Source organism: Zeus faber (assembly GCF_960531495.2).
Source record: "Zeus faber genome assembly, chromosome: 12".
NCBI classification, from domain to species: Eukaryota; Metazoa; Chordata; class Actinopteri; order Zeiformes; family Zeidae; genus Zeus; species Zeus faber.
In genome coordinates, this window is record NC_137196.1 from 13,517,434 (window position 1) to 13,536,126 (window position 18,693).

Sequence of the window (18,693 nt, forward strand, 5' to 3'; positions counted from 1 at the left end):
TGACGTCGGGAACGTGGAATCTCTTTAATATATATTTTTTTGAATGAACTAACTTAATATATCATGTCTCTGTGTCGTCGACACAGTAGTGCACTTAATCGCTAAATGGGGTTCTTATTTACGGAGGTTCGGGAGAAGAGACCGCACCCCGACCACCACGACCAAATCAAAATTTTGCGTACGTCAAGACCTGCCGGATCCACCCGTCGCTGGGTTGTCCTGCTCACCACCACCACCTCCCCAGCTCCGCCTCTCACACTCACTCTCCCTTTTACAGGGACCACCAGGGGGATCTGAGGGCAAGGCTGAGGTCTGACGCCCCCCCCCCCCCCCACCCCGAGGAAACGCCCTCCTGGTGGTCCGTCTTTCACCAAGCTCGCCATTCATCATTCCTCCAGTCAAGCCACTAATTCATCACCACCACCATCACCATGTCTTCATTATCATTCCATGTTTTTGCTTCTGATCTTCAGGAAATCAGCAAACTTATTTGATTTGTCGGGGTGTGGTCTCTAACTCGAGAATAGTGTTAAAACTCGGGATGCAAAAACTTGCTCCTTGCACTTGGCACTCACTGGTTATGTCGTTTACTGTTATGAGGATGATGATGATGATGATGATGATGATGATGATGATGTAAATATGATTGTTTTGGATTTTGGAAAAAATTGCAAAACATACCTCATGTAGACATTTCTCAACCTGGATGTAATTTCAACTGTTCCTAAGCAATATATACTGTACATGGACTTTTCTCATCGCTAAATGCAATGATTTTTATCTGAAATTGACTGGTTTTGTGTGAGTGATCATTTTGTTAGTTTGAAGCAATTTTCCTTTCATCATATCTTCCTCTTTCGTATGGGAGTCTTTCATGGCTTTAGACTGTACGTAGTAGCAAAGCTTTTAATGGACAGAAGGAGCCAAAGTGTACAGTCCACCGCGCTCCAGGAGGCGAAGGGTGCCGTTGTACAGTTAAAGGATGCGCAGTGTGGAATGGCCGCTGTAGGTCATATCAAAGGTTGAATTTTTGTCTCGCTCTTCCCGCTTGTGATTGAGCCGTGTCTACGATCTCGACGCCTCCCCCGAAAGCGAACGAAGGGTTCTGACGCCTGATGTGAGACTGAGCTGTTTGTTTCCACTGAGCGAGCGCTGTGTCGTGTGCTCATTGGTCGTTGTCAAGGACACTTTTGTTTTTTTTCTCTCCTGCTGTACAGGGTAGTCTACTTGTAATATCTCGCTTCCTTAAGAATAAATGATGACATACCTGAGTATTTCTCTGGGCCTTTTCCTTCCTTACGTACAAATGGTTAAACAGCCAAGCCAACCGTTAGTCTTAAGCCTTGTATAGATAACCATTCTATTTGGATTCAAAATAAAAAACGTGATCCCGTGTACTTGGGGTCTGGGGACCACAGGGGTTCCTTCAAGAGGTTCCAGGGCGTTCCAGGATTCATAGTTAAACTTCACCATTAGACAATGTACAATAATGACTGATCCGAGTTCAGTTGTTGTCTGTAACTATAGTATAGACAGGTGTGGAGGTTTGGACTGAAAGCACGAGTTGCAGAATATGCGTATGTTGTACACATACACATTGTGATGCCTTCAGCTTGTGAGGATTGTTTATTAAAGGAAAATAATGTGTAGTGTGAATTATATATTTCCATGGTAACGAAGCACTCGCTACGAGTTAATGACCTATTAAAACATGATGGCCCCACTCACACATGCGTGGGATACATCTAAACAAAATTGCACAAGGTTAGTAGGTTAATTGTACATCACCCATCAACCCATGCAATCAAGTGCAAGCCCTCAAAATTCATTAATATTTGAAAAGTGTTCAAATTCCACTTCAAATAAATGATAAAACTAGCCCTTGTGTTGCAAGATCAAAATTGCAAAGCCGTACTACTTCATCAAATTCATCAGTTCCAGTCAGAACAGCGGCTCTGTTCACAAGAACAAGCTCAAGTTTCTTACTAAAAGGGAGAACTATTAGCAGTGACGAAAGGTTCGACTCTTTTTTGAGATGCGGTTCTTGACGAGTCAGTAAAGAGTAAAGAGTCATTCAGTTTTCCGACTCTCGGGTGGCTCAGTTCCGTTGGTGTAAGGCACTGTGAGCGAGGGAGGACTTCCTGAACGATGAATGAGAGTCGGCTCGGCGCTGATATTCTCCCGAGAATTAAATCATTGTGTGAAAAGTATTTATTTTGATGGTACGCAAAGTACAAATCAGTCACATTCAATATCAATAGTTTAGACAGTTTAGTCCTCCGTAATTAATTTCACTTTTGCCAGGAATTCCAACTCCCGAGGCATAAAAAAGATTTGTTCGCTTCGAACGGGTCGTTCGTGAGTCTTGCACCAATATTAATAGGGCTTAATAATAATAATCCACATGTTTTTAGTGGTGTACAGGATAGTGGTGTGCCGTGGGAGCTTTTCATTGTAAAAAAGTGTGCTGTAGCATAAAAAGAAAGTTGGCGAACACTCGTTTAGACACGTGTATTCATCTCAACTTTTTAACTATTTATGTATAACCACACAGCAGTTCTTTAATGGATTCTTATTTATATTTTATGAATGCTGGTTCAGTGTGCGTTGTACGAGCACCTTCTGTCACTTACCATGAGGTGACACTGTTTTACTTGAACAGAGTCACTCAGGATAATTCATGCTATGTACCGTAAGCCTATAGCAAGAAGAAAATATCATATTATCAGCTTCAAAAGTGATCTCTATCAATAATTTCAAAAAAGTTGACCCTGTCAGTCCAAAACAGCATCAGCACAAATAGCAGTCAATGGTTAAATCTGAGAAGATAGAGAAAACAGATTCATATAAATCACGTGTATTTTTCAAAATTTGGAGGCCCCTCTTTTTTAAAGGTAGCAACAATAATATTATTTAGTTCTAAAACAGCCTTTGTAGAAACTCTGAGAAAATGTATTTGCCTGGCAATGAATACATTTGTAATGTTTTCCCTTCAGCCCCCTATTGCCGTACTTGTGCCTTTTGAAATGTTGCGATGTCTGATTTTTTTCCGTGGTTGCGGCATGACCGGAAACCGCCGAGGATGTCGCACACTTCTGCCGGTGGAGTTTTTGCTCAGAACACACCACCAGCAGTAGTGCCAATTCAATCAAAAATACACTTGGACAGTTAACAGTGAACTCTTCGTTGAATTGTCCGTATATCCCGCTCAGACCTCTGAGGAGCTGAAGGTGTGCCTCCTCTGGCCGGCCATCGACCTCCTCAAGACATATTTGGCGCTCCTCACCTCGTGGGCGACAAAGTAGTAACAGAGCGCGTCCAGACAGCAGGTAATGTTTGCCAGGCACAGAGCCATCTGGATAAACAAGCTGACCCTGATCTTCACCCGGCAGTCGGTGATCACACCTTGGTGGACCTGGAATGGGATGAGATCGATCGTCAGCGGGACAAAATGTAGGCAGTAAGGAGGTAAACGCTAAGAAGCCTGGATTTGGAAGATGCCGGACTGATAGTGTCTGTCTGCTGACACTCAACAATCACCCTCGATCCTATTTCCTTCTTTTTCTCTGACACTACAGTTCTTTCCTGTGTCTTTCCTCATTTTCGTATTTTTTTGAGCATAACTTGTCGCGGTCACTCGAGGAAGAATTTCTCAGAATGAAGCCATTTGCCGGTGTTGGATTACTCAGTTACACAAGTTAGAATTTGAAAGGAAAGAATCTCACCAGGAACTGCAGGAGTATGGCCAGGTGGCTGGGGGTGAAGGGCACCAGGAAGGCGCACAAGCCGCTGTAGATGATCTTCACACAGGTCCTTTTGGGGCTCTGCCGCTCCGACTCCCTCAGCGCCCAGACCGTCTTGACCGAGCAGTAAATCAGGACGAGGGCGGGCCAGAGGAACCCAAACACCTGAAGGCAGACGATGATCGCCGGCGTCCAGACCTCGCCCGAGAAGCCGTGGAAGCAACGGAATTCTCCCTGCCCCGCCTCACGGAAGGCGTAGACAGGCGAGAACGCCGCCGTCATCATCACCCACACGGCCACGCAGGCCCCGAGGGCCGCCCTGGGCGAGCGGAACCGCTTGGCTTTGAACGGGTGGCAGATGGAAACCCAGCGGTCCAGCGCGATGCACATGATGGTGTAGATGCTGCCGTACATTCCCACAAAGTACAACATTTCCAGGAAGGAGCAGAAGAGTCGGAAGTGCGCCGGCCAGATGTGGTTGGTGGCGTGCATCTTGAAAGGCAAAGGGAAGATCAGCAGCAGGTCCATCAAGGCCAGGCTGGTCATGTAGATGGTGGATTCATTCCATTTGCTCAGGAAGACGCAGAAGACGAGCAGTGCCGCGACGTTGAGGACCAGGCCCGCCACGAAGACGGGAATGTAGATGACCAGCTCCAGGGACTGCATCAGGTTGTCCACCGCGTCGAAGGAGCAGTTTGCCGCCATGGTGCTGTTCGACAAGAAAACACTTTCGTTTGTTTTGACATCTGTTTCGCAACATAAATATATCTCTCAATCCAAAAGAATGAAGGCCATGATCCACAAATCGGTATTTCGATTTTTAAGTAGGTTTTTTGATCATTCAATGCAAATAACCACACTTGCCAGAGGATGTACACAAAGGAGTAAGGGATGTAAGAAAGTGGGCGTCCCCTCGCAAAACCATCACAAAATCACACGACCACAGCAACATAATACCACGCCTACAGCCGTGCACAAGCCAAACCACCTCCCGTCATCAAGACACAGTTCCTGATGGCGGAAGCAAAACCAAACCAACTTAAACCAAGCGTATGATTATATAATATGTTGACAATACGTATGTTAATACTGTTGTCTTAAAGCACTTTGTCAATTTTTGCATTCCATTTCATTACAGCCCAAAATGTAACATCTTGAAAAGCATATGTCGCACTTGATATTCATTTATATCAAGTGGTCATGCTGTAAAATATATAGAATTAAAGAGCACAAGTTGTGCTCCGGCTCCGAGTTGCCATGGCGTCATTGACCATACCTGGACATGCAAAGGGGATTTCTCTGATACACCATTTCACCAGACACCCGTAGTAACCATAGTATATGCATATTTCTATCTACTGTTCTGCTTACCCATTTGACTTGCAGATAATTTGAAAAAAAAGCGTGTTTCCCAGTAATAACAGAACAGAAAAAAAGTCTTGAAATTGAACTATTTACAGCTAAAAATGTGTCGAATTGGGATGCCTTGAGATCCTTGTCATGCAGGTCTGTATCGAACAAGTTCCAACTGACGGCAGCCTATTCCATGCCTTTGACAGAAGGAAGTTCTCCCGCTACAAATGCAAATCTGATTGGCTAATTAGTTGGTCAGTCCAAAACCAGGCCCCCCCACTCCAGCCTCCTCCACATTAGTGGTGTGAAGTGATTTTTTTCAACTGTGGTTGACAATAAAAAGGTTGAGCGGCGCACATTTGACTGAAATGTGCAGATTTCCTGTCTCTTCTGCGACCGCACATAGCAACCGCCGTCGTTAAGGAGGCAGTCTTGTCTGGCGCTCCAGCACTCGCCACCGTGCAGGCGCATGATCTCATTGGCCGTTGAAGACTGCCGTCGCGATTTGAGGTTTGCACACCGCAGGACTTTGGTCAGATCCGTCTATAACCCTAACCCCATCAAATCAAACATGCTTGATTGAATCCTGACCTGGCTGATTGGGATCGTATAGAGACAGATTTGAGTCTTTCGCTCACCCACGCACACAAACAACACACACACACACAAACACACACACACACACACACACACACACACACACACGCACACACACACACATATGGTTGACAGCTACTGTTCTGCAGCACGACTGCCCACGGACGAGAGGGTTGACCCCAACCCCCGGCAGAGGGACTCAGTAGAGATGGTGAAGTCCTTGGAGGAGGAGTCTAGGATGCGTTTCCCACCTGGCCCTGCGGGGAAACAAAGCCAATTTGGACAAAAAAAAAAAAAAGATTGGGACACAGAGACCGGTGAACGCTTCCCGAGGCGAGCAGCGACAGCAGCAACCCGAATGTAATGAGAGATCATAGATTGACCAGGCTGATGCAAAAAAACATTTTACCCTATTAATAATTAAGATACGTTTTTCTTCATTTTCTTCATTCCATCTTATGCCTTCACTGAAGCCTTTCGTTTTGCTCTGATTTTATTCTTGGTTGCCAATATCTTTGGTATTTTCCAGTCAGCATAAGAGGCACTTGGTTCGGTACAACGCGTCTTTAACTTTGACGAAAGAAAAAACATTTGTTGCAAACATGGCCGGGAGGCGTTTCTAGAGACAATTGTTGATGCCTCGAGTAACAATTTGGACAAGTTTGTTTTTTATAGGTTTGACTCGTAGTTTCTTTGTTAGTGGTAAAAACAAAAAAAAAAAATCGAACTTTTATTTTCTACCTCCCCTCAGTGTTGTCACGCACACACACACACACACACACACACACACACACACAGACACTGAGCTTCTTGGTTTTTATTTTGTAGTGAAAGCGCATATGAAAACATTTTTTTGAAAGTTTAAACCGTTGTTGGAAAGACTTTTTCTGCTGATTTGACTATTTTCTACTGAACAACTTAGCGTCAACATCTTAACATACACACAAAAAAATGTACTTTGGAGAATATGTGCATGATAATGGTGTCCTTACCTCACAGGCATCAGCAGTCAGTCAGTCTGGTCTGTGGCAGACGCTTCTGCTTCGGTGCTTCTTGTTTTTTCCATCACCACTTCCTGATTGTGCGCTAGATGCCCCTGATGTCAGACAGCGTTTGAGGCTATGGTTAGGTGGCATAATCGTACAGGTCACGCAGCGTCAGCGTGAAGAACGTTGCAAATGAAAAGTGGAGTGAAAATGCAGAGATGCGTCAAAATTCTGTCGCAGCCGTGTTTAACGTCCCTTTCCAATCCAAAGTCTGTCTAAAGGCCGCCGCCACTTTTGTCGGTGGCGTTTGGACATGGTTGGCACTTGGACATGATTGGCGTTTGGACATGCTTGGCGCTTGGACATGCTTGGCGTTTGGACATGGTTGGCGTTTGGACATGGTTGGCGTTTGGACATGGTTGGCGTTTGGACATGGTTGGCGTTTGGACATGCTTGGCATTTGGACATGGTTGGTGTTTGGACATGGTTGGCATTTGGACATGGTTGGTGTTTGAACATGGTTGGCGTTTGGACATGGTTGGCGCTTGGACATGGTTGGCGCTTGGACATGCTTGGCGTTTGGACATGCTTGGCGTTTGGACATGGTTGGCCTTTGGACATGCTTGGCGTTTGGACATGGTTGGCGTTTGAACATGGTTGGCGTTTGGACATGGTTGGCGCTTGGACATGCTTGGCGTTTGGACATGCTTGGCCTTTGGACATGGTTGGCCTTTGGACATGGTTGGCGTTTGGACATGGTTGGTGTTTGGACATGCTTGGCGTTTGGACATGCTTGGCGTTTGGACATGGTTGGCACTTGGACATGCTTGGCGTTTGGACATGGTTGGCGTTTGGACATGGTTGGCGTTTGGACATGGTTGGCACTTGGACATGCTTGGCGTTTGGACATGCTTGGCGTTTGGACATGGTTGGCACTTGGACATGCTTGGCGTTTGGACATGGTTGGCGTTTGGACATGGTTGGCGTTTGGACATGGTTGGCACTTGGACATGCTTGGCGTTTGGAGTTCCACTTTGATGTCAGCAGTTTTTTTCTACCTTGGTGGGGGTGTGAAAGCTCTGCACAGACAGACCGACAGTGATGGTGTCTGGGGATTTCCTGCTTGCAAAGCGGTGCACACCGGCGTTCGGGGCGTGAAGCTCCGTCTTGCGTGGATGAAGCTCCGGGTGCAGCTCACGCCACTGCGCTGCTTTCCTTCATGACTCTGCCGTGGCGCGTTCCACCGCTGCCTTCACTCTTATCTCCAGCTCCCCCGTTCAGATCTCTATCGTCTCTGCGCCGATGTCGGTGGCGCTGTTTGGCCCTTTGATTCCTCTGCTGGCTTCAGAGAGCCACACCGCGGTTCCCTCTTTCACTCTTTATTCTTTTTCTTCCGCCTGATCCTCAACCGCTTGAAACTTTCAAATGTTCAGCATGTTCAGGAATAATGCATTACCATGTTTGCTACCACTTTGACTTCTTTTCACCATTTCAGTTTATTGGCAAATTTCTTTCTTTCTTTCTTTCTTTCTTTCTTTCTTTCTTTCTTCCTTTCCTTCTTTTCTAAATATTTGTTTGTTTGTTTGTTTGTTTGTTTGTTTGTTTCTTTCTTTCTTTCTTTCTTTATTTTCACAATTTCTTTCTTTTCAGTCTTTCTTTTCAAAGTATTTCTTCCTTTCTTACTTCCTCTTCTTTTTTCCTCTTCCTTTCTTTCTCTCGTTCTTTCCTTCTTTTCAAAGTATTCTTTCTTGTCTTTCTTGGCGTTTGGACATGGTTGGCCTTTGGACATGCTTGGCGTTTGGACATGGTTGGTGTTTGGACATGCTTGGTGTTTGGACATGCTTGGTGTTTGGACATGCTTGGCGTTTGGACATGCTTGGCGTTTGGACATGGTTAGTGTTTGGACATGCTTGGCGTTTGGACATGGTTGGTGTTTGGACATGCTTGGCGTTAGGACATGGTTGGTGTTTGGACATGCTTGGTGTTTGGACATGCTTGGTGTTTGGACATGCTTGGCGTTTGGACATGCTTGGCGTTTGGACATGGTTGGCGTTTGGACATGCTTGGTGTTTTGGACATGCTTGGTGTTTGGACATGCTTGGTGTTTGGACATGCTTGGCGTTTGGACATGCTTGGCGTTTGGACATGGTTAGTGTTTGGACATGCTTGGCGTTTGGACATGGTTGGTGTTTGGACATGCTTGGCGTTTGGACATGGTTGGTGTTTGGACATGCTTGGCGTTAGGACATGGTTGGTGTTTGGACATGCTTGGCGTTTGGACATGCTTGGTGTTTGGACATGGTTGGCGTTTGGACATGGTTGGTGTTTGGACATGGTTGGTGTTTGGACATGCTTGGCGTTTGGACATGCTTGGTGTTTGGACATGCTTGTCCTTCAAAGTATTTCTTCCTTTTTTACGTTCTTTTCAAATACATTCTTCCTTTCTTACTTCCTCTTCATTTTTCCTCTTTCTTTCTTTCTTTCTTTCTTTCTTTCTTTTCAAAGTATTCTTTCTTGTCCTTCAAAGTATTTCTTCTTTTTTTACGTTCTTTTCAAATACAGTCTTACTTTCTTACTTCCTCTTCATTTTTCCTCTTTCTTTCTTTCTTTCTTTCTTTCTTTCTTTCTTTCTTTCTTTCTTTTCAAAGTATTTCTTCTTGCCTTCAAAGTATTTCTTCCTTTTTTATTTTATTTTCAAATATATTCTTTCTTTCTTTCTTTCTTTCTTTCTTTCTTTCTTTCTTTCTTTCTTTTCAAAGTATTTCTTCCTTGTCTTCAAAGTATTTCTTCCTTTTTTACTTTCTTTTCAAATATATTCTTTCTTTCTTTCTTTCTTTTCACAATTTCTATCTTTTCAGTCTTTCTTTCTTTCTTTTCAAAGTATTTATTATTTTCTTAGTTTATTTTCAAATATTTTTTTCTTCTTTCTTTCTTTCCATCTTTCTTTTTTTCTTTCTTTTGTTCGTTCTTTCTTTCTTTTCAAAGTATTTCTTTTTTTCCTTTCAAAGTATTTCTTTCTTTTTTTTCATAGTATGTCCCTCTTTCTTTTCAAAGTATTTCTTTTTTTCCTTTCAAAGTATTTCTTTCTCTCTCTTTTTTCTGTTCCTTGCTTTTCCAGAGCTACTTTTCTCATTTGAATCAAGAATCTCATCACTTCCCAGTCGCCCCTCTACTGCTAAATTAATTGATAAATAATGAATAATGTAAATATGTACAAAATACATTTATTCCAATATTTGATTTCTTAAAATTATTATTTCCAAATAATATAATATCTATAGAATGTGTTGGAAATGAAAAATTTCCACGGAATCTCTGACTAAAGTGGTATTAATTGTAAACGTCTTTAATTATCCAAGCACAAGGTGCTATAAAATCTGATGGGCACCCTCGTTGAATTCATTCGAAACTCTGGAAAGGTTGCGTTGACAGAATGGTGGAGCATTAGTGAAAAAAACAACAACCCAAACGTCAAATAATTTGGCAAGGTTTTAATGGAATACTACACATTAATGTCATATACAATGTAACTGACTCTCCAGCTTGAAAGGCCACTAGTCATACAGGAAACAACAGTATATATATATATATATATACATATATATATATATATATATATATATATACAAGGAGAGATAACTGAAAGAATACCAAGTATAATAACCCCTTCCTGCAAACAACAAACCAACAAAAAAAATACAAAAATGAATTCCCAAAGTGCATACACACTTTAGTCCATGAACACTTTTCTTTCTTTCTACATTTTCCACAAGTGTGTTACATTCACTGAATAAATGTACATTTCTTTCTTTATAATTGGTGTTTTTTATCTTATTCTGTTTAAAAAAAAAAAAAAAAAAAAAAAAAAAAAAGGCGACATGGAAAACATTTGGAAATGTGCTTTTTGGGATGTTTCCAAGTGAGGATTTTTTTTTAAATATATTTCCCGGAATACTCTGCTTAGCAAACGAGTAGCGCAAGGAATAGACTGAGTAACCAGATGTGGCGGGGGATCAAAACATACACATACACGATCTGCGTAGGTATAACAACTTTAGGGAAGTGAGAGAGGGAAACTGTGAAGAATACAAGTGAAACCAGTGGTATTCAAAGCACCCCCTAGGAATAGCAATGGGGGGGGGCCGGGGCTTGAGAAAATTAAAGATAAGAAAAAGTAGGGCTTCAATATATACTGTATTTTAAGTACTGATTTGACATGACAAATTAAATTTCCCAAAATATGTTTATTTAATTTTGTAATCGTTTATTAATTTGTCGGCTGTTCAACGTTGGAGGATTCAATTTCCTTGGCCTTGCAGCTTTAACACATAGGTCCTCATAGGCCATGAAGGCCACAAATGAATGTGACCCCTTGACCTGGTTTACTATGCATTAGTTTGCATACCACGCATTTTGTGTGTGTGTGTGTGTGTGTGTGTGTGTGTGTGTGTGTGTGTGTATGTGTCTGTGTATGTGTGTGTGTGTGTGTGTGTGTGTGTGTGTGTGTGTGTGTGTGTGTGTGTGTCGAAATCCTAGAGAGAGGGGCTCTGCCGAAAAAAAAGTTTGAATACCACAAAGGCCTACACTGGACAAATCAGCCAGCCAACATTGTTTCCTTAGTTACAAGTTACTAGTTACTACTAGTAGTAGTAGTAGAGCAACTGAGTTATGGGTACAGGAGGCAGAAGGGCAACAGAATAACTGTTTTAATGTTACGTCATCCGGACAAAGGGACCTGCCACAATTTGTTTATTTCCACATCCAGAGTGAGAAGTGGGGGTGGGGGGGGGGTGTTCTCACAGAGAGAAAACGAGGGAGAGAGAGAGAGAGAGAGAGAGAGAGAGAGGAAGTTATTTTACACGGCGAGAGAAGAGTTGGAAATCGAAAGCCAAAAGGATCATGGCACACATGCCATCTTTCACACACACACACACACACGCACGCACACGCACGCATGCACACACACACACACACACACACACACACACACACACACACACACACACACACGAGAAGGAGGCAGAGGGGGAATCTCTGCTCTAGGAGGCGGTGAACTTCCTCAACGTGATGACGATGAGGGCGAGGAGGACGGACGCTCCCAGAAAGACGGCGATGACGATCGCTGTGATGGCCCCGGGCCCCAAGACGCCTACCAGGACACACACACACACACACACACACACACACACACACACACACACACACACAGGAGAAATGGGTGAGTTATTTTATATATTCACTTGAATGTAAAGTATTATTATATGGATACTGATGAAATATTATAGATAGATCAGATATTTTACAATATATATATTTACTATACCAGAGCATATTTCAACATACCATTTGTTACTAAAACTCGAGTAGTAAGATCTTCTCTTACCTAATCCGATGTTATCTTAATAAAATCAGATTGAAAGGTGATAAAGTGCCTGCCAAAAACATTTCAAAGTCGCTCCCACAGTTTCTACCTTCAACCTCGTCCATGATGTGAGGGTGTGTTGCGTCTTCGTAGTCGTAGGTGAAGGAGCGCTCTGTCATGTCCTGGAAGGGGTACCTGGTGCTGACGTCGTACGCCCCTCCCCCGGACACAGTGTCCTGATTCTCCCCTTGCAGCGTGGGCAAGGGGTCTCCAACGGTCTCTGCGGGACGAGGAAAAAAAAACACACACACACACACACACACACACACACACACACACACACACACACACACACACACACACACACACACACACACGCACACACACACACACACCGTGTATTGCATGTGTGGTCCCATTCAAGCCCCTCTGCATGCAGAGCCAATCTGGTCTAATGACCCCGTCATCCGATCTGCGCGCTGTGTACCGCCGCTGGGAAAAACATTCCCACTGATTGCTTTACAAAACTGAAATTGCGGGAAAAAGAAAAAGGCCAGAGGACCCTCTTTACCGGCCGCGTGTTTACGTAACGTGGCAGTTTTACCAGCTAGGTCCGGGGCCTTGTTAATGGCCCTGTTTGGGGATGCAGGACTACACACAGACACAGACCCACAGACACACACACACACACCCACACACACACACACACACACACACACACACACACACACACACACATGACCTGGTCCTTGATAAGTCCAACAGCCTCTCTCTGTCTCGCTGGCTAACGGCCGAGGCCACAGCACAAGGATGCCTTTGTGGAGAACACATGTGGAAAATTCTGTCCACATGTGCTGCAGGTAGTGCCTGCCTACCAACCTAGAACCTAGATCCTAGAAACTAGATCCCAGAACCTAGACCCTAGAGCTCAGAACCTGGATCCTAGATCCTAGTCCCTAGAACCTAGATCCTAGAACTATCTGTGCTTTTGCTCATGGATCTCATGGATGCCTTTGACACTGTTGACCATCTTATTTTATCAGAGAGAATACAAAAATAGGTTGGCCTATCTGGCCCGGTTCTAAACTGGTTCAGAACCTACCCACAAGACAGGCAGTTCTTTGAGTCCATTGGAGATTTTGTCTCCAACAAAGTGGATATTATATGTGGAGCGCCCCAAGGTTGGATTCTGGGCCCACTTGCACACATTATAAAGGAAAACAAAATAAATGACCATAATTACACAGATGATTCACAACTGTACATATCCTTATCTCCTGATGACCTCCACCCCATACACTCCCTCACTCAGTGTATTAATGATATTGATGCATGAATGTCAGAGAACTTTTTACAACTGAACAAGGATAAAACATCTTTGGTCAAACTCATCAACTCAAAACATCAAACTCATCTTTGGTGCAAAGGCTCAGAGACAGAAAATTGCAGCTCATCTCAGTTCTCTGTCCCTGGAGAGCAAGAATGAAGCCAGAAATCTTCGGCGATCGAAATTTTAAGAGCCATATCGATCACATCACAAAATCAGCCTTCTCTCATCTAAAAAATATTTCAAAATCAAGAGGCTTCCTGTCAAAAGCAGACTCTGAAAAATGAATCCATGCATTCATAACGAGTAGATTGGACTACTGTAATGACCTATTCACAGGGCTCCCAAAATCAGCTGTACAGTGGCTACAGTTAATCCAAAATGTGGCTGCACGCTCAATGCTTCTCACTGGGACAAAAAAGTTTCAACACATGACACCTGCTCTTAGATCTCTACATTGGCTCCCTGTTGAAACTAGTATTGATTTTAAGATTCTGATACTTGTGTATAAGGCTATAAATGGCCTTGCACCTCAGTATATGAAAGAAATGCGAAGCAGCAAGAACTCTCAGCTCCACAGGCAGTGGTCTTTTAACTATCCCTCGTACCAACTCTAAAGCAGGGGAGGCTGCCTCTGTGTCTTTTAACTATCCCTCGTACCAACTCTAAAGCAGGGGAGGCTGCCTTCTGTATCTATGCCCCAAGTAGATGGAACACTCTTCCGAGGGACCTGAGAGAGGCCCCCACACTGAACACATTTAAAAGCAGCTTAAAAACCTTGCTCTTCACTGGAGTCTTTGACTGACTTCTGTGTGTGTGTGTGTGTGTTCTATATGTTGTAAGAGTTCTGTGGGCGTTCTTTGTGTTGTGAGATTTGTGTGTGTGCTCTGTATGCTGTGGGATCTGTTTATTCTGCACTGACTGTTCTTATGATTGCATAGACATTTTATATATTGTATTTGGTTGTATTTCTCTGAAAAGCGCATTGTGTTGCCCTGGTATGAAATGCGCTTTATAAATAAAGTGTGACGTGACTTGATGAGGACCTAGCTCCTAGATTCTAGAACCTAGATCCTACAACCTAGAACCTAGATCCGAGAACCTAGCTCCTAGAATCTAGATACTAGATCCTAGAACCTAGAACCTAGATCCTAGCACCTGGATCTTAGAACATAGCGCCTAGATCCTCAAACCTAGTTCAGAGAACCTAGATCATAGAACCTGTAACCTAGATCCTCCCACCTAGATCCTAGAACCTAGATCCTAGCAGCTAGATCATAGATCCTAGATCCTCAAACCTAGTTCATAGAACCTAGATCCTAGAACCTAGATCCTCGAACATAGAACTTGCTAGATCACCCAAGCACATCGGGCTGATCATCCCTGGGTGTAATTTATGGGTAACCATTTAAGGATAATGGACAATTTGTAAGGTTTGTAAAGTTTCGATTGGATGAGCATGAAATGCTTAAAGCGGTGTTTCCCAAAATATTTTCGGCCACAGCACACTTTCTGCAAGGAGATACGTTGTAATCCCACGGCACATACACTGTCCTTTTAAACACTAAAAACTTCACAAACATGTAGAATTGTGCTAGTATTATGGCCGGACAGACTCATGAGTGTTTAGTTAGTCGCTCTCCTTCCTAACTCTTTATCATAAGTCCGGACTCTTTTCTTCGGGAGTTGGGAGCCACTCCGGCCAAAGAGTGGGCGAGCGAGTGGGTCTTTCCATTCACAAACTGAAATCAAATAACTCTCGTTCATTGTTCACAGGAAGTCCTCCCTTTCTCACCGTGCATTCCACCATCTCAATCAAATAACCAACGTAAAAATCGAGCAACTCTTTTTTTACTGAGTGACTTGTCAGGAACCAAATCCCAAAAAGAGTCAAACCTCTCATCACCGCAAATAGTCCTCGGTTTCAGAGTGAAACCGGTTCCAATGAACACAGGGGTACTATTCTGACCGGAGCTGTTAAATTAGTGCAGCCTCGCAATTTAGATCTTGCAACACCGAGGCTAATTTTAAAATGTTCGGCACAGTGGTTGAAAAACACTGGCTCAAAGATATTGACTCTAATTTAGTACACTATGTTTTGGAACAGTAAATAAGCGCAAGGACAGTTTTCACAAGATGCCACGGCTTATTTGGGCGTGGAACTGGCCCGCTCCCACATTGTAAACAGTGGAGCAGACAGGATTCGGCTGAAAAGGCCGGCACGGGAAACAGCGGTCGTAGCTAAAACCAGCATCTCTGGAACTTGCTTATAAACCTGCATGTGGCCTTCAGGTCTGTCTTCTGTGGGACCTTTCACACCTCCACAGGAAGTTATATGCAGGAACATGACCCACACCTCTTTCCATGGTTAGTTTCCTACACCCCGAATCCTGGCAGAACAATATTTGGGATTAATATGTTTGAGGATCGACACCCACAGTGTCTCTGTGCAGCTGCACATCTTGGCTTTTTGAAATCCAAAAGGCGCAAAGGGAAAAATCTGATCGCAGTGCCCCCACCCCCAACCCCTCCGTCCAAAAAAAACATCAACAAACTATTCACACACAGACACACACACACACACACACACACACACACACACACACACACACAAGCCCACCCATTCACATGCGCGCTGCTTCACTCATCCTACCCTCACGCCTTGCATACCAACAAAACCTTACACCAAACATATTTACACCCAACTTATTTAATGTGCGCCTGACATATTTAGTCACAGCTCGTGATGCCCACACTAAAAACATTCACAATTTCCACTCGCTGACGTCCTCCACATTTTGCATTTTCATCCCATCTCCATCGCAGCCGTCCCAACGTCGCACCCGAGCTTCAAACCGGATTAGAAAGGGGGGAAGAGCGTAAAAGCCTAAAAGGACGGAAAAAGCGCCCAAGCGACGCCGCGATCGTTACGCTCAACTTCTAAGCGGCTGCGACGTAACACGGCAATATTTGTGATGCCGCTGTGTTGATCCTGCGTGGCGCGCTGCTTCCTGTGCTCAGCTCCGCTGCAGGTACGAGGGCCTGGGCCTCCGGCCAGCGCGGCCATCAATGAGGCCTTCAGCAGGAGCGCACAAAAGGCAGCTTGTGCGGTTATGGAGGACGGCAGGCTGCAACCGGTAACAACCGGCCAGGCCCAAACCAGGCCCAGAAATGGGGTGCTGGATGTCAAACAAACTTGTTTATTAAATAGTCTGCGCGTAAAGGGGAGGCTGTGCAATTTCGGAGGGCTAGATTTGGACGAGGAAGACGATGCAAAATAAAAAATAAAACGGAAGCCTTCGTGTTTCTTTCCCATCGACGTTTGTGTCCCGCTGAAGGAGGGCGATTGCTTGGACTGGTAATTGAGGTCAATGGATCTAATATTGCTGGGGAGAAAAGAAAAAAGAAAAAGCTGCCACGGTGAACCTTCTGAAAAATTGATTTGAAGTATCGATCGGATGCTCCTTCGCCCTTTCACTCGCCGTGAGGCCGGAGACGTGTTGGAACCTGGCAGGCGGGAATGAGGTCTGATTTTAGCCTGGACAAACAGACGGCCATTTGTTGTGCGCTCGCGGGGCCTCTCTGTACAGGATTTCGCACCGGCCAGCGATGTGATCGAGCATGCAAACAGGTGTGTGTGAACACCGACCCCGACCCCCCCCACCCCGCGTCCAAGGACCCCGATTCCAACCCCGCCCTCCAGAAAGCCATCGTGGCGCCCATGTCCTTGCCTAACCTCCATACACTCCGTCCACGGACGGAGGTCTCCGAGACCCTATAAACCAATCGTACGGCTTCACAGACGCCCGCTGTTTTCGGGGCTTTCGGCAAACCTGACGGCATCACCTGAACACTGGAAAAGGGCGTAAAAGGTTAATTCTGGAGAGAAGAACTGCTATTATTACCCCTCCCCCATCCCCATCCCAAAAAAATAACGTTAATCGTTTTTGAAGATCTGAGAGTGGGTGAAGAGTGGGTGAAACTCAAAAGAGATCTTCTGTAGCCCAATGGGGGCCGGTTTCCATGACAACCATTGCCATTCTGACAGGCAGGTTTCTTCTAAATCTTTTCCCCATCTCAATCTCGCTCCGTACCTCACTCCCACTCTTCGCTCGCCTCGCACAGAAGTAAAGGTTGGGCTTCAGAACTGAAACCACAAAACACCCTCCGTTGGAAAAGCAAATGAGTCATTTTGTGGGTCAAGGAGCAGCTCTCAGGGCAGTCACAGGTTCCGCTGGCTTCAATAAGGGCATTATGAACACACCGGGGGAGAGGACTCTTAAAAACCCAGCCCGTGTGCTCACACCGCATGCTCTGCGGGTATCAAAGTATGATCAGCTGATACAGCAAATCATGATGCGTTTTTCAGTGAGAAACCAATTAAAACGCCAAAGTTATTAATTCCGCAGCGCTGGAGATCGGCGGTCATTAAAACGCAAGACTCATTTTTTCCCCCCTGCGAGCGACGACGACTTCACCCCTGACTCTTGACTCGATTTCTCAGGCCAGTTCATTTACCGGCTGGGATATTTTCCTCACGTCGCTTCGGCTGGAAACCGAGCAGAACTGGTCGCCATTCAAACGGAGGAACAGCATGCTCAGACGTCCAGCGCTGCGATTATCACCCACTTCAAGAAACGACCGTCCGTGCGGCGTCTGGCTCGGCGAGTGACCTACCTGTGTGCACCGCAGCCACCAGGAGACCGAGAAGCACCAGGATGAGAAACCTGCAAAAACTGCCGCTGTGAACCATGTTGCCTGGCGGGGATGGAAGTAAAGGAATACGCCTCGAGAACTCCTTATGGAAGGGCTTGGAATAGGCACTGACCCTTTGGGGAAAGGTGTAAATAGAGGAGTATAAGGAGAGAGCGAGCGAGAGAGAGAGAGAGGAGTGAGAACGGTGGGCAGTTGCAGGGTGAGAAAAGGGTGGTGCTAGGTGTACAGAGTGGTGTGGACACTGTGGACTTTGTGAGCACATCACAGGGCCCACCCACTCCACGGCCCTCTGACCACATACTTGGGCGGAGGGTAAATCCCTCCGCAGCCACTGACCCACTCGGTCAGGTCAAGTCGCAGCGCACGTCTGTGCCGGACGCCGCGCGAGTGCCCGGCTCGGATCTCATCACAGACCAGCCACGATGTCCAATGGAAAACTGGTCTGGGACGACATGTCATTCTTTGGTTCTACCAGAGCTCCTGAACGGGTATGGACTCTGCCTTGAAGGACGGCGCAACAGGGAAGGCCTGGAAACCCCCCCCCCCGTCTTCTGTAGTTCAACACGCTACCGGGCTGAACTACACATCTTGTTAGAGCCGGTTCCTGGA

General features: G+C 45.1%; 2 protein-coding genes across 2 annotated transcripts; both read right to left on the reverse strand.

The window, feature by feature from the left end:
• Window positions 1–3,208: 3,208 nt before the first annotated feature.
• Window positions 3,209–4,448, reverse strand: LOC307237833 (G-protein coupled receptor 55-like; the record flags this gene model as incomplete). The annotated part of the gene is made up of 2 exons (XM_080010608.1): window positions 3,209–3,415; window positions 3,726–4,448. 2 exons carry the CDS (start codon window positions 4,446–4,448, stop codon window positions 3,209–3,211), a joined length of 930 nt encoding a protein of 309 aa, XP_079866734.1.
• A 5,714-nt stretch (window positions 4,449–10,162) lies between these two features.
• snorc (secondary ossification center associated regulator of chondrocyte maturation) lies at window positions 10,163–18,235 on the reverse strand. Its single transcript, XM_080010612.1, has 3 exons — window positions 18,046–18,235; window positions 12,151–12,321; window positions 10,163–11,828 (listed from the first exon to the last, which is right to left on the reverse strand). The coding sequence occupies exons 1-3, from the start codon at window positions 18,119–18,121 to the stop codon at window positions 11,719–11,721; spliced, it is 357 nt and encodes a 118-aa protein (XP_079866738.1). The 5' UTR covers window positions 18,122–18,235; the 3' UTR covers window positions 10,163–11,718.
• Between the last annotated feature and the right edge of the window lie 458 nt (window positions 18,236–18,693).

Excerpts from the sequence above, each read along its gene's own strand:
- snorc (XM_080010612.1), bottom strand. The coding sequence starts at position 18,121 with ATGGTTCACAGCGGCAGTTTTTGCAGGTTTCTCATCCTGGTGCTTCTC. Across the intron at positions 12,322-18,045 it reads GGTGGCTGCGGTGCACACAG|AGACCGTTGGAGACCCCTTG; the intron begins GTAGGTCACTCG and ends CTCGTCCCGCAG. Across the intron at positions 11,829-12,150 it reads CATCATGGACGAGGTTGAAG|GCGTCTTGGGGCCCGGGGCC; the intron begins GTAGAAACTGTG and ends GTGTCCTGGTAG.